Below are 13,784 nucleotides of genomic sequence, written 5' to 3'. Positions count from 1 at the left end.
CGGCGTTCCACTCTCGGATGAAACACATTGCTATTGACTATCATTACATTCGCGGACTTGTTCAGGCCAACAAACTTCGAGTCTCTCATGTCTCTTCAGCAGATCAACTTGCTGATGCGCTCACCAAACCCCTTCCTCATCACCGATTCGAGTTTTTACGGTCCAAGATCGGCTTCTCATCCGATATTGATATTGCGGGGGCATAATAGTGATATGCTTAAATCTAGGGATTTGATTGTTTTGTCTTTCCTTAAAACTAGGAACATGTTTTCATATAATAAGCGTAAATTAAGGACATGTTGGCATTGTTTTGTGTATATAAACACATGTAATCTCACTCTTGAATACAAGATTAAAAACATTCAAATTATATGATTTGATTGTTTTGTCTTAATTTTCTTAAAACTAGGAACATGTTTTCATATAATAAGCCTAAATTAAGGACATGTTGTCATTGTTTTGTGTATATAAACACATATAATCTCACTCTTGAATACAAGATTAAAAATTCAAATTCTAAATCCTTTTTATTTTTATTTTAAATTTTTTTTTCTAAAATGTCGAAGGCTTACATCGCAACCCTAGTCCTCTTCGCTCTGTTGATAACGTCATCTTGTAAATGTCTTCTCAACACTTTCCATACTATATAATGTATTCAACCCATGAGTGTGTGTTTATATATATATATGAATATTTATACACGTGCATACATATATATGTATCTAACGTTTTGATTATGGTGGTAGATGTGGCATGCACGAGAGAGCTCGTGGAAGAAGGTGGGAAGGGGACGAAGTGCAGTACGGATAAAGATTGTGGGTTCGTCATTTGCTTTGGATGGGGAGCCGCTTGTGACCATGGCGTTTGCAAATGCATAATTAAAGCTCAAATTAATGGATTTGGACCCACCCTTGTGCATTAATCCCTCTCTAATCAAATTCGTGGAATAGTAAAAAAACTTTATTATATGATTGGACCAAAACTCTATTGCCATATATGTATATATATTAGCTGTTGTCATGAAACGCCATAAATTTTATAATTATTTGACGGATGGTAAAAATTTGAAGTGCCGTGACATAATGGCCATGTGGGTGGCAAGGAGCTGCAGATTTCCGCTCAAAATCAATTTGAAAATTCATAAATCAATGGGAAATACAAAAATCGAAATTTTATATTTATCGTTTGGACTTTATTTTTTAAATATTTTTTAAAAAAATCGATGGAGATCTGGTTTGGGCCACATGGCTTATCCCCACCACTATCAGCCCATGCATGCACCCATGAACACGTTAAAATCGTGGAGGATTAGTGTTTATTAAACGCATTTTAAATTATGATAAATGTATTATGTATATTTTCATTTTCGGATCATATAAAGAATATTTCAGAAAATTATAGTTACTATTTTTTTTAAATATTAATATTAGTTAAATAAGGTATTTTATTTCGCATACATATAACATATTGCCTTTGTGCGCCATTTTTTTTTCCAGTTGTTATTTTCGTACTACCCAATTTCACCAAAACATTGGACTTTTTAGATTCGTCTATTAAAAAAAACAAATTTAAAAAGCGACACATTCAACCGACAACACATCATTTATCCAGATTATAATTTTATTATCAAGCAATCGTATTCAGCCTCATTAAATTTGAAGAGCGTAACAAAAAAATATTTTTTATAAAATTATCGCAATATTAGATTTTATTTTATTTTTATAGTTTAGATATTTAATTCATTAAAATATAATATCTATCTGTAAATGCTAGAATAATTAAAAGTCTAATAATTGTAAACATAATTACAGAAAATCTCCAAAACCTAAAAAAAAAAAAATCTTATAAAATTATAATCTAAATATGAGATTTTTGCAGTCACGTGTATTTCTTTCTTTTTCATGTAAACTTAACAATAGTTTAATATAGCGTGGTTTTAAGTTTTAACTTTAAGACTTTGGTTGGTATTTAATCCCCTTTCAAATGCATTAAAGGTTGAAAACAAAAGTTTTAAACTTTTTTTTTCCCCCTAATGTGAAGAATAAAGAATTCTCGGCTCTTCCTTCTTGTCTTTGTCCGACGATCTTCTGTTGTTTCTCTTTACTTTTCCCTCCTCTCGTTTTCTCTCTCTCTTTCTCGATTTGCTTTATTTCCTGATTCATCTTTTCTGGGTTTTTTTTATTTTCATGAAGCCATCTGCTCTGATGTTTTGTCCCAATGGCGGTTCTGTTGTGTCATTGTAGCTTGTTGTGTCATCCCACTTTCTCGAGTCTAAAGAAAGTGTAATAAAAATACCCACTAACTCTTTTTCGATGCCCACTGCTTAATTCGTGATCGTTGTGGATCCCATTGGATCTTTCTCCCACAAATTATTCGATTTCGTTATCGATTTTTCCACTATACATACTGTGCTCTGATTCATAGTGGCATCATAGTTTTTCCTCTGGAAGGTCTTTCTGGTGCAAGAGCTGGGTTTGGTGAGAAGTTATTGTGAGCACGTACCTGCCTCCCATTAAGAGTCTCTATCATTCCGTATGTTTGATCAGGTTTTGCTGATTATGTTTTTTTTTTCTTGGAAAGTGTTGGTTTTCCCTTGTAAGTGTGCTTTTTCCCTGGAAAGTTTCGATCTTTCTTGTTGCTTTAGTTGGACAAATTGTGGGTTTCCCAAGAGGTTCCTGGGGTTTTGAATATTGTAAAAATTCAGGCTTTTCCCATTAAAAATGTTTCTTTCTGGATGTGTGCAATGAGCAGTATCTGGTCTTCGGGTTTAGGGTCAGATTTTGAAAGCTGAGGTGGGTACCGGAGGTCCCCATTTTGGGAATTAAGCTTCTGAAAACTTTCTCCATTTTGGGAAAAAAGGTTCTTGATCAATGATAGGAACTGGTACATTGCTCGTCTTTGCGTTTCTAGGATTAGGTTTGATGGAAGGAGCTACAGTTGCCATTGAGGCTTGGTTGAGGCTAAAAAGCTGATAAAGTTGCATTCTTTTTCAGGTTTGAGAACCTGATTCATCCCTCAAAACACCATGTCGAATCCAATGGGAGGAGGTGAAGTAGGAATGGCTGAGAGGAAAAACGCCAATGGAGGCGAATATGTTATCGAGGTTTCAGGTCAAGAAGCGTCAAAGGATTCAAAGCCAGCTTCCCCTTTCAAGGAAGGAGTTTCACCTGAGTCAACCACAACAGCCAGGTCTCCAAGAGCAGTGGCCATGATGAATTGCCCATCTCCCGAAATCTCGAAATTGACCGGTAGCCCTCACAAGCCCCCGAAAGTTCCAACCCCCAGTAAGGAAGGTCTTACTCGTAGAAAATCCCTTGCAAGATCAGTTTACTCAAAGCCTAAGTCCCGGTTTGTGGAACAAGCTTATCCAATAGACCCGAGTCAGCTAGAAGAGAATGGTGGAACTCTCAGGGAACATTTTGGTGCAGGGTCTTTCTCTAGACGATCTTTTAATATCGGATCCCCGAATAACAAGTCGGCTAGGAGTGTCGGATCCACAGTCCCTTTGACCCCGAGCAAAGCTGCTGAGATTGAGGAGAAAGATATAGATGAGGAAATCTACAAAAAGGTTAAACTGAATAAAGAGAAGCGTGGCAGAGTTAGTACTCTGGCTTTGATCGAGATGTTTGTCTTTGTGAGCATGGCAGGCATGCTGGTTGCAAGTTTAACTGCTGATATGTTGAAAAAGAAATCTGTTTGGGGATTGGAGGTCTGGAAATGGTGTGTTCTTGCAATGGTGACATTTTGTGGCATGTTGGTGACGAATTGGTTCATGCATTTCGTTGTCTTCCTGATAGAAAAGAACTTCCTTTTGAGGAGGAAGGTTCTCTACTTTGTCCACGGTTTGAAGAAGAGTGTTCAAGTCTTTATTTGGCTAAGTTTGGTTCTTCTTACATGGGTGTTGTTGTTCAATACCGGAGTTAAACGCTCGCGTAAAGCCACAAAAGTCCTGAACATTATATCTTGGACTCTAGTTTCCATTCTTATCGGGGCATTTCTCTGGCTGGTGAAGACATTGTTACTGAAGATCCTAGCTTCGAATTTCAACGTCAACAACTTCTTCGATAGAATTCAAGAGTCCATCTTCCATCAATATGTTCTCCAGACCCTCTCTGGACCTCCGCTTATCGAAGAGGCTGAGAGGGTTGGGCGTGAGCCAAGCACGGGTCGACTTAGTTTCACAAGTGTCAAGAAAGGGACAAAGGTGAAAGAGAAAAAAGTTATCGATATGGGAAAGTTTCATAAGATTAAGCAAGAGAAGGTTTCTGCTTGGACAATGCGGATTTTGGTTGAAGCGGTCAGAACTTCAGGTCTCTCAACTATCTCTAACACGTTGGACGAAACTACTTATGCCGACGGGCAAGAGCATTCTGATAAAGAGATCACAAGTGAAATGGAGGCTGTGGCTGCTGCCTATGATGTATTCAAGAATGTTGCTAAACCGGGTCATGAGTAAGAACAATACCCATTACGCTTCCAACTCTTTTTGCCCATTTTTCTTCTCGATCCCTGATGAAATCCTCATAATCTTGGACTTGCCTTCATTTTTTGTAGTTACATCGACGAAGATGACCTGATGAGGTTCATGATTAAGGAAGAGGTAGATCTTATATTCCCGTTGTTTGAAGGTGCCGAGACTGGGAAAATTGTACGAAGAGCTCTTACAGAGTGGGTGGTAAGTCCTTGAAACACTTTCTCAAGCAGAATTTAAATTTCTAACTACAGGAAACTGTCAAGTTTTCAGAAATTTTTCTGTTTATTCTCCCTCTAAACAACGACGACAACATCGCCTCATTCCCAAGTTCATTTGGGGTCGGCAAATTATTCTCCCTCTAAAGATCTATGATATAGTTTCATAGATGATAAAGTTTAAAATGGTTTCATCTTTACTCTTATTTTGTCTTCCCATTTAACAGGTTAAGGTTTACACGAGCCGGAAAGCTCTGGCACATTCAATAACCGACACAAAGACAGCCGTTAAGCAGTTAAACAAACTCGTATCTGTGGTCTTGGTGATTGTTACAGTTGTCATTTTGTTGCTCCTTCTGGAGGTAGCAACAACAAAGGTTCTTGTTTTCTTTTCGACCCAAATAGTGGCTCTGGCTTTTATGATCGGAAGCACCTGCAAGAACCTCTTTGAATCCATGGTGTTTGTGTTTGTGATGCACCCATTTGATGTTGGTGACCGTTGTGTCGTTGATGGCATTCCGGTAAATCAAGACAAAATTCATCTTTTTTCTCCTGGCGTCAACTGTTTCTTGGCTATCAAATCTGAAAAAACTTTCATGTTTCGATTGTTTTCGTCTTCTTTTTTAATCTCACAGCTTATGGTTGAAGAGATGAACCTGTTAACGACAGTGTTTCTGAAGCTTGACAATGAGAAAGTGTTCTATCCAAACGCGGTTCTGGCCACCAAACCCATCAGCAATTACTACAGAAGTCCCGAGATGGGGGATACAGTAGAGTTCTCCATCGCATTCTCAACACCGGTTGAGAAAATAGCCCGTCTCAAAGAAAAAATTGCCCAGTAAGCATCAAGATTTACCCGTCTTCTCTTCCGTCTTCTTTTTTGTAAAGTTTGCGTGAAAGGGTATCCTGCAAAATCTCATCTTGACTTCACCCAGATTGTATCCCTCATGCCAAAGTGTATATGGATTCAAGAAACTGATTCTTGAATCACTTGAACTGAAGCATATGAAGGTTTAGAGTTATGACCGGAACTGTTTTTTTATGCAAAGATCTGATCCTGAGCATCTTGACGAGAATTTTTCGGGTTTTTTGTTTGATCAGGTACTTGGAGCAGAACCCGCAACACTGGCAGCCAAACCACACGGTGGTGGTGAAAGAGATCGAGAACGTGAACAAACTGAAGATGGCTCTATACAGCAACCACACGATCACGTTCCAAGAATACCGCGAGCGGAACATCAGAAGAACCGAGCTTGTCATCGCCATCAAGAAAATGTTCGAGGATCTTCACATCGATTACAGTCTCCTTCCTCAAGAAGTACATCTCAGCCAAAGGTAAAAGAAGGCATGGAAATGAGAAATATATTTCCCGGTTATTCATTTTGGAGTCTTGAACCGGTACGGAATGGTTGGCTTTTTGTTACTCGATTGTAGTAGGTCACTTACCAGATTTGTGTTGGTTCGGTTAGGTAGTAATGAGTCCGGTACGGCTATGGTCGGTTTGGTGAAATGCTGGAAAAACTATACCGTTTTGTGAGCTTGAGATTATATCAGAGATTCAAAGTTTTTGTTTTATTTCGGTTTTTCTGTTGAAAGAACCGGTTTGGTTTGTTTTCAAATACTAATTCCAAATAATTGGTAACCAAACCGATCTTCAAATGGAAAAATTAATTTTGAATTTGGTAATGGACGATTAAACTAATATTATTCGACCATGATAACCAACCGGATGGACTGATTTGATGAACCAATCTCAATAACAGGATCACCACCGGTTTAATTCAATACCGAACGTTGATCATTCACAGAAATATCTATGATTATTAGTCTATGTAAAGCAAGTCCAAATTTTCATCTATGGTTTGGCTTTTCCAATTTTATCATGACTTATCCTAGAAAACGACATCAGACATTACTGGCGCCTGGCGGAAAGAATGCATTTATGTAAACCGGAGTCCGGTTACCAATTAACCAATTGAACCGGCTCTTTGGTATCATGTCCACTCAAAAATTGGAATAAATTTCTCAGACATAGTTGCCATCTCTGGTCCAAAAATATTTCTGAATACCGGTTCTCTCTAGACCAACGGTCTAGGATAACAAAACCGAACTGGAGAAACCGCAGAAGAGTTAGATCGGTTTAGTACCATACGAAACCATACCGAATTTGATAACAAAACACATTGAACCGGAGAAAATAGATATGAAATGCAAACAAAGAAAATCTTATAAAATAAAGCAGTAAACAAGTGAAGCCAACATATAACATATCATCTTGATAAAGACAAGGGAGAGAGGATTTCTTCAGGGTTTTTTTTTTCATTTCTTTCATTTTTTTCCTCTAATAATATTTTTAATGTCTTCACTTAGAATGCGTCTGTACATTAGTCCCTTCAAGTATTCCGGTACGCCACACCATGACCATGAATAAATATCGGATTATCTTCGGTATAAACGTCGGTCTCATTCTCCAGCCTGAATTTTTATACCCAATAAAAAATATATCAATTAATGCAATTTTTGCTTTGATATAAAATAAAAGGGCTTGCAATTACTCTTGAATTAATGCCAAAACCGGAATTCACAAGTCAAATCAACAGCGAACCGGACCAAAAAAACAAAACCTTAGCTTGGTATATCTGGTTTTTCCCGGTTTAGGTTCACTCGTGTTTGATCATTTTCCGACATTAGAGAAGACTGATAACCAAATTTCAATTCCGGTTCGGTTTTTTCCGGTACGGTATGATAAATTCGCAACAAAAAAGAGAGACTTACGCGATAGAGATGGTCTTGTTGAGAGTGGCAGCAGAGAGCAAAGAGGCACCATTCAAATAGAGCAATTCTCCATCAACTCTCTCTTCGATTCTCCTATCAATTTCCTCGACATCGATCGAAAACGGTTCATCCGATGCCTACGAAATCATCGAAATAAAACGATATGAAATTGAAATAAGAATGTCATAGGCAAAGTTTTGATCTGGTTTCACGTACCATAACCCATCCCCATGTATCCGCGAAAGATGGCACATGAGCAGTATACGCCTTCACATCTGTATAGTTCAAAAAATCCGTATGATGTTTTGATGTGATCATTTAGTGTTGACATTTTTTAGTCAACGTTAAACCTTTGGAATGGATAAGAGGCTTACACTTGAAGACTTGCTTCATGGTGTTGTAGATTGATGTGAAGACCTCCTTGTGGGTGAAGATTCCTGCCGGTCCAGACTATTACAAAAAATGAAATAAAAATTCAAAATCAAACGAATAAATAGATACCCTTTTGTTACACCATTTTAATAATTTATATCGAAAAATGTTTTTTTAAGACAATTAATTTACCTGAGTGACGAAAATGCCATTGGAGTTGAGCTTGGTCTTGAGGGTTTTCTCATAGAAGGATTTGGTATAGAGCTGAAAACAGGGCCCACCTTCTACCGGGTCGGCTAAATCCCCCACTATTATATCGAATTTCTCTTCCCTTTTCTCCAACTCAGCCCTTCAATTTTTTACAAATTTGAAAAATAATATTTTTTCATTAAACTAAATAATCAATAAATAAACGAAGATTCCAATGCTAGATTCTAGAATCTATGTGCAAATATATGTATGTATATATAAATGAAGAAATTCTGCAAGTTGTTTTTTGCTTACTTGGCATCATTAATGATGAGATCAAGCTTCTTGCTGCAAAAGGCCTCGCTGTTAATGGTGAGGAATCTCCTGCAGAAATCCACCACTTCCTGCAAAAAAAAATCAAATTTTGGTTTTTATCAATAATCAATGAATTAAATTTTGGAAATTTGAAGAATTATATTTAATGTCCAAGAATTATAATTCATAATATATAGAAGATAAAATGAAAAAAAATGACCTGATCAATGTCACACATGACCACTTTCTCAATGGTCTTGTGTTTGAGTGCTTCCCTCGCAGCGGAGCCCTCGCCACCTCCCATTATGAATACTGTCTTTGGGCTTTTAGAACCCATAATATAAATATTTAAAAAAAACAAACGTTAAGCTATGAATTATACAAATATATAAAATATGGTTTATTGAATATTTTAGAAAATAAATGGAATATATATATATATAGGAAAATGAAAATGAGAAATATGAGATTACTTTTGGTGGCAGAGTAGGGCAGGGTGGATCAAACACTCGTGGTAAATAAATTCATCTCTCTCCGCACTTTGCATTTTCCCATCAATCACAAGCACCTGTAGTTATTTTTTTATATAATTTAATAACAAGAAGAAAAACAAAAGAATCGATAATTACTTCAGCATTTTTTTAGTACATGCAAAATTCGAATAAACGAAATGTTTTAGTAGTAATAATAATAATATAATATAATAGTAGTAGTAGTAGTAGTAGTAGTAGAGTTTATAAATAGCTAGGGTTACAGAACAAATAAAAAAAAATCAAAGGTTTGGGAAAAATAATTAAAAAGAAAAAAGGGTAAACCTTTCCAAACCGTTTGGTGTCCAACAAAGCAATGTCTTGGTATTCACTGGTTCCCTTGTGAAGAACACTGCCCACAAAAAAAAAATAGAGAGAGATTAAACATCATATAATCAAAACCAATATTATTATATATAATTAATTACATCAAATAACAGAAGAAAATAAACATTTTTTATTAAAAAAGAGAGAGAGAGAGAGAGAAGAACAGAAGCACCTGTTGAGAGCAAAGCACCACTTGAGGTCATCGTCAATGGTTTCTTCGTACCAGAAAATGTCTTGCTGTTTGGTGCAGAGGAGGTTCTGGTTCATCGTCTTCGTGTCTTTGTGAATCTCTGGGAACCCATTTCCGTACATAATCTCTACTGCTTCACCCATTTTTTTCTTGAATGTTCTGCAAAGATTACAGAAGAACAAGGGTTGAAGATGATGAAGACAGAAGGTGAAAGTTATGCTTTGAGTTTGGGATGTCCGAGAGAGAGACGCCGTGGCTTTTTATAGAATCTTCCTTGAGCCTTTTTTGAGAAATATCATCACAACTCCAAAACAAAATAATGTTTTATTTATCATTATTATAATTTTTTTTTTGTAGAGCCACATATTAAAGAGACACACAAAGACTGTATGTATATATATATATATATATGTTTAATATGATACCAAAAGGAATCTAATGTACAAAAGTTTGATTTGGATACTTAAGTAATTAACATATTCAAATTTTAGTAACAAAATGAGTAAAATATTTGTTGACAATAACTTGGGTTTTCTTCTTTAAAAAAACAACAAATATAGTTATTTTATTGATGATAATATGTTTTTTTGTATAATGTGCAAATATATGTGTGTGTATATGAGATTGGGAGAATATATGCAACGCTTGCACGAGTAATGATTGTGACAGACAAACTCATAGATCTTCTGCCAGAATTTATGCCGCGTGCTAAATTGGTTTCTGCCCTATTGGCCATTTTTAACATTTTCTCACAATTATTACATATGCGCATATATCTTTTTATTTTATTCTTCCTCATCCATTTCATGATAATAGGGGACTCTCGCATCATTTTATGTCTTTTTTTTCTCTATTTTCAATTTTGCATACATATCAAGAGAATAATTGTTTGATCATAAATATTTTTTCGTGTTCATTTTTTTTTTCATGTATGTAAATAAGATACAATAATACAAAATAATATGTTCCCACAATATATATACTTGTTGATGTAATAAGGGGAGACCTATACTGTATATATATATATACACACACACAATATAAACACATTTCGATTGCGAGGAAAATAATAATAGATATGCGATAATGCTATATAGCAAAATGATATTTTCTTCGTTTGGTGGAGACCAATTTAGTGTGAGAAAAAAGAGAAAATAATTAATTAGAGAGTGCGATATACAATAATACCAACGACTATATATATATATATATATATATACCAAATTCCAAGTGAGGATTTGGAGGATTCTGCTGTGGAATACATATACGCACAGCACTAACACGCATCATGAGAGAGCACGCGCAGACTCATGTTTGGTTTTTTTTTTTTTTTTTTTTTTTTTTTTTTTAGGATAATGCCTTTTTCTTTTCTTTTCTTTTTTCTTTAAAGGCAGAAACGAAAAAAGGCAAACAAAAAAAAACACATCATGGGGAGGAAAAGGTTTACCGGGAGGTTGGCGGGGCCCGCTGTCTTGTTATACGTGGCAAGTTGTACACTTGGCACCTTCTGTGTGGATTTGGTGAAATTGAAATTACCATTTAATTACAAAAGAAGAAAAACAAGTAAATTTTGCTAGTGTATTGCATTCGAATTAATAATAATGTACGGTGTAGATGTAGAGTAGTTATATTTTTATTTTGAATACTATAAAAAAAAATTATCTATTCCAATTTGATGGCTGTTCCTACAAATTACCACAAAGATTTTACTATTTGTTTTACTTTCATTTAGTATATAAATTATATATATCCTAATATTGTCATTATGTATTATTACTACTTATTTTATTCTCAATAATATTTATACGAATAAAATTTGGAATATATATATATATATCCTAATATCATTGAAATAAAATTATCTGTAAAACTTAACTATTATGTAATTAGTTTTTTATATTTATTTTTAATTATTATATATTGTTATATACGATATAAATAAAGGTGTGAAAGTTTGCAACTTTTAATTAGATTAAGGAACTTCACTAGATATTTTTGGCATAAACTTCACCAGATATTCGAATTTGCTATTTATAATAGATATAGAATTTGTTATAAAATACTTCAGGCTGATATGTTAACTATAAAGTAATTGACATATAATGAAAGATTAGATATTATTGACGTCTAGGGACAATAAGAGCGCGAGAGGGGACCACAGATAGGTGTGTGAGGAGGACAAAAGGGATGTTTGCACTATTAAGCGTGAAGATAATCCACTCGAAAGTGTATGATAGTGTTGTTGGAAACTCCACTCGAGGGCCATCATCATCATCATCATCATCATCACCATCATCCTCGAAATCCTCTTGAATTTGTGTGCAAAAGATCATGAAGATCTCTCCCACTACGATTTTCATGTACGTTTCATGTGGGATTGTGTGTGTATGTATAGAGAGACATACATATATGTATGTGTATGTATATGTGTTGTGTATACCGTGTTTGTATCATATGTAACATAAATTAGGGGTGGCCATTTTGGGATCGATTCCGTTCTCAGTTCGAAAATGATTTATTTAGTATTCTAAAATCTGTACCAAATGAATATCGTATATTGTTCGGTTCGGTTCGGTTCCAATTTCAATACGGTTCGATTTTGGTTTTTATTTAAAAAAATAGATTTTTTTAAGAAAATTTCGTTTTTTTCCAGAAATTTTATAAAGTTTAGTCCGGTTCCGAAAAATTCGGTTTCATAAAAAACATACAATTCAAAAATTTTGAATGGTACGAACCGAACCAAAATGCTCAACCCTAACATAATCTCTAATTTATAAAAAAAAAACCATTGAAATAGTAAAAAGGTTTAGGAAGGTCAAAAACAAAGATAAACATCGAAGCACCAAAAACAGGAGTGTGTGGTTTGTCGGGTCATGCAAAGGTTGGAAAGCATCAACCATAGAAGGTCTTTTTACCAAATTCTTAATAACCAGGCAGAAATTTTAATTTCAAGATTATTTGCAAAAAAATATACGCTGGCATTTGCCTTTATTAAATTATAATATTACTTTTTAATAATTTGATATGTAATTCTAATATGTTTTATCATTTTCTGGTCTTCTCAATTTGAAAAGTTTTGACCCCTCCAATAAATTGGTTTTTCAGATTTGTTACGGAATAGATCTATAATTTCCATAAAAGTATTTTTTTATATTTCTTTTTTATAAAAGTATTTTTCTTTTCGTCCAAAACTTCGTCCGACCTCTTTTCGCAATTTTATGATAGATGCGCCGATGCTTTTTCTTTTTAAAGTTATTAAATATAAGCCCAAAATCAGCATATGTATAACAAATCAAATTTTTACATAAAGTCAATATTCATCAAATACCAACAGAAAAAAGCAATAATAGTAACAAATATATATATATATATATATATATAATCAAAATTAAGGAATATTTTGATACTTCCAAATAAAATCACGCGAACCATGATCGATATTCATTAGTATGAATTGGAAAATAACTAGACTGACAGAATATATATATATATATCTATGTATATACTTGTGTGTATATATATATAACTAAACTGAGAGAATGAATTAGAAAACGCAAATTTTTTTTTATCCTGTTCGATATTAAATCATACTTATATAATTTATGTTTTCAATTTAAAACTTCAACTTCTATATTTTTTTTATAGATGGATATCACATTCGTTCTGTATCTTTATGCATCGGCTCAAATTATCTTCCTATATACATTTTTGTCATCAAAATTTACACCTCATCCATTTTATTATAAAAATAATAGAGATTTGATAACTATCAAATCACGATTACTGGTTTAAACCTGTCTTTGTTAATAGAGTTGTGGTCTCAAGTCATATATTTTTTTACTAGTTATAAGTAATATATATATATATATATATATATATATGTGTGTGTGTATAAATGTATATATATGTATATGCGCGTGAGGAAAATCCATGGCGACGAGATGGGCTAATGGGTAAACAGAAAAGGACATCGGCTTTTATTCGTGTCTTGAAAAAGAGTGTCGGACTAATGAGTGGTTTGCGGCCGATTTGTCTTTGCACACGTGATCCATCCGCATACACATTACCATATTACATATGATACCTACAAATCCATATGCATACTATATTATATAGTTTTCATTTGGTCAAATTTAAATATATTCGGTTGAATGTATATGTAATTATGGGTTGGTTAAAAGTCCAAGGGGGATACACTAGAGCTAAACCTTAAAATGATGTCAAAGCGTGACAAGCTTTTGTCAAACATGTTCCACCAACAATCCCATATAGAAGTATAATTTTATGTATAACATGTATATTAAAGATTTTTTAGATTTTAATTTTTTTTATCATATATATATATATATATATTGAACGTTCTAAATTTGTTGTTTTTTTATTTCAATATATCTTAA

At 34.2% G+C, this 13,784-nt stretch overlaps 2 protein-coding genes across 8 annotated transcripts; one reads left to right on the top strand and one right to left on the bottom strand.

Moving 5' to 3' along the window:
• Window positions 1-2,078: 2,078 nt before the first annotated feature.
• Window positions 2,079-6,264, top strand: LOC104811217 (mechanosensitive ion channel protein 10-like). Of its 7 annotated transcripts, none has more exons than XM_019202244.1 (6): window positions 2,079-2,282; window positions 2,994-4,452; window positions 4,555-4,675; window positions 4,917-5,210; window positions 5,325-5,527; window positions 5,791-6,264. In XM_019202244.1, exons 2-6 carry the CDS (start codon window positions 3,026-3,028, stop codon window positions 6,026-6,028), a joined length of 2,283 nt encoding a protein of 760 aa, XP_019057789.1. In that variant the 5' UTR covers window positions 2,079-2,282; window positions 2,994-3,025; the 3' UTR covers window positions 6,029-6,264. The 7 variants fall into 7 exon arrangements, with proteins under 7 accessions (XP_019057789.1, XP_010536162.1, XP_010536159.1 ...); XM_010537860.2 differs by having other exon boundaries at window positions 2,079-2,477; XM_010537857.2 differs by having other exon boundaries at window positions 2,079-2,490.
• A 591-nt stretch (window positions 6,265-6,855) lies between these two features.
• Window positions 6,856-9,636, bottom strand: LOC104811216 (thermospermine synthase ACAULIS5). The gene is made up of 10 exons (XM_010537853.2): window positions 9,370-9,636; window positions 9,156-9,222; window positions 8,814-8,908; window positions 8,561-8,663; window positions 8,341-8,429; window positions 8,029-8,185; window positions 7,839-7,914; window positions 7,681-7,739; window positions 7,465-7,601; window positions 6,856-7,164 (listed from the first exon to the last, which is right to left on the bottom strand). Exons 1-10 carry the CDS (start codon window positions 9,528-9,530, stop codon window positions 7,083-7,085), a joined length of 1,026 nt encoding a protein of 341 aa, XP_010536155.1. The 5' UTR covers window positions 9,531-9,636; the 3' UTR covers window positions 6,856-7,082.
• Window positions 9,637-13,784: the final 4,148 nt, after the last annotated feature.

This window comes from Tarenaya hassleriana, unplaced genomic scaffold, assembly GCF_000463585.1.
Source record: "Tarenaya hassleriana unplaced genomic scaffold, ASM46358v1 Cleome19, whole genome shotgun sequence".
Classification (NCBI taxonomy): domain Eukaryota; kingdom Viridiplantae; phylum Streptophyta; class Magnoliopsida; order Brassicales; family Cleomaceae; genus Tarenaya; species Tarenaya hassleriana.
This window is presented reverse-complemented; position numbering and strand designations above follow the sequence as displayed.

Excerpts from the sequence above, each read along its gene's own strand:
- LOC104811217 (XM_019202244.1), top strand. The coding sequence starts at position 3,026 with ATGTCGAATCCAATGGGAGGAGGTGAAGTAGGAATGGCTGAGAGGAAA. Across the intron at positions 4,453-4,554 it reads GTTGCTAAACCGGGTCATGA|TTACATCGACGAAGATGACC; the intron begins GTAAGAACAATA and ends CATTTTTTGTAG. Across the intron at positions 5,528-5,790 it reads CTCAAAGAAAAAATTGCCCA|GTACTTGGAGCAGAACCCGC; the intron begins GTAAGCATCAAG and ends TTGTTTGATCAG.
- LOC104811216 (XM_010537853.2), bottom strand. The coding sequence starts at position 9,530 with ATGGGTGAAGCAGTAGAGATTATGTACGGAAATGGGTTCCCAGAGATT. Across the intron at positions 8,186-8,340 it reads CTCATCATTAATGATGCCAA|GGCTGAGTTGGAGAAAAGGG; the intron begins GTAAGCAAAAAA and ends AAAAAATTGAAG. Across the intron at positions 7,165-7,464 it reads AACAAGACCATCTCTATCGC|GCTGGAGAATGAGACCGACG; the intron begins GTAAGTCTCTCT and ends ATAAAAATTCAG.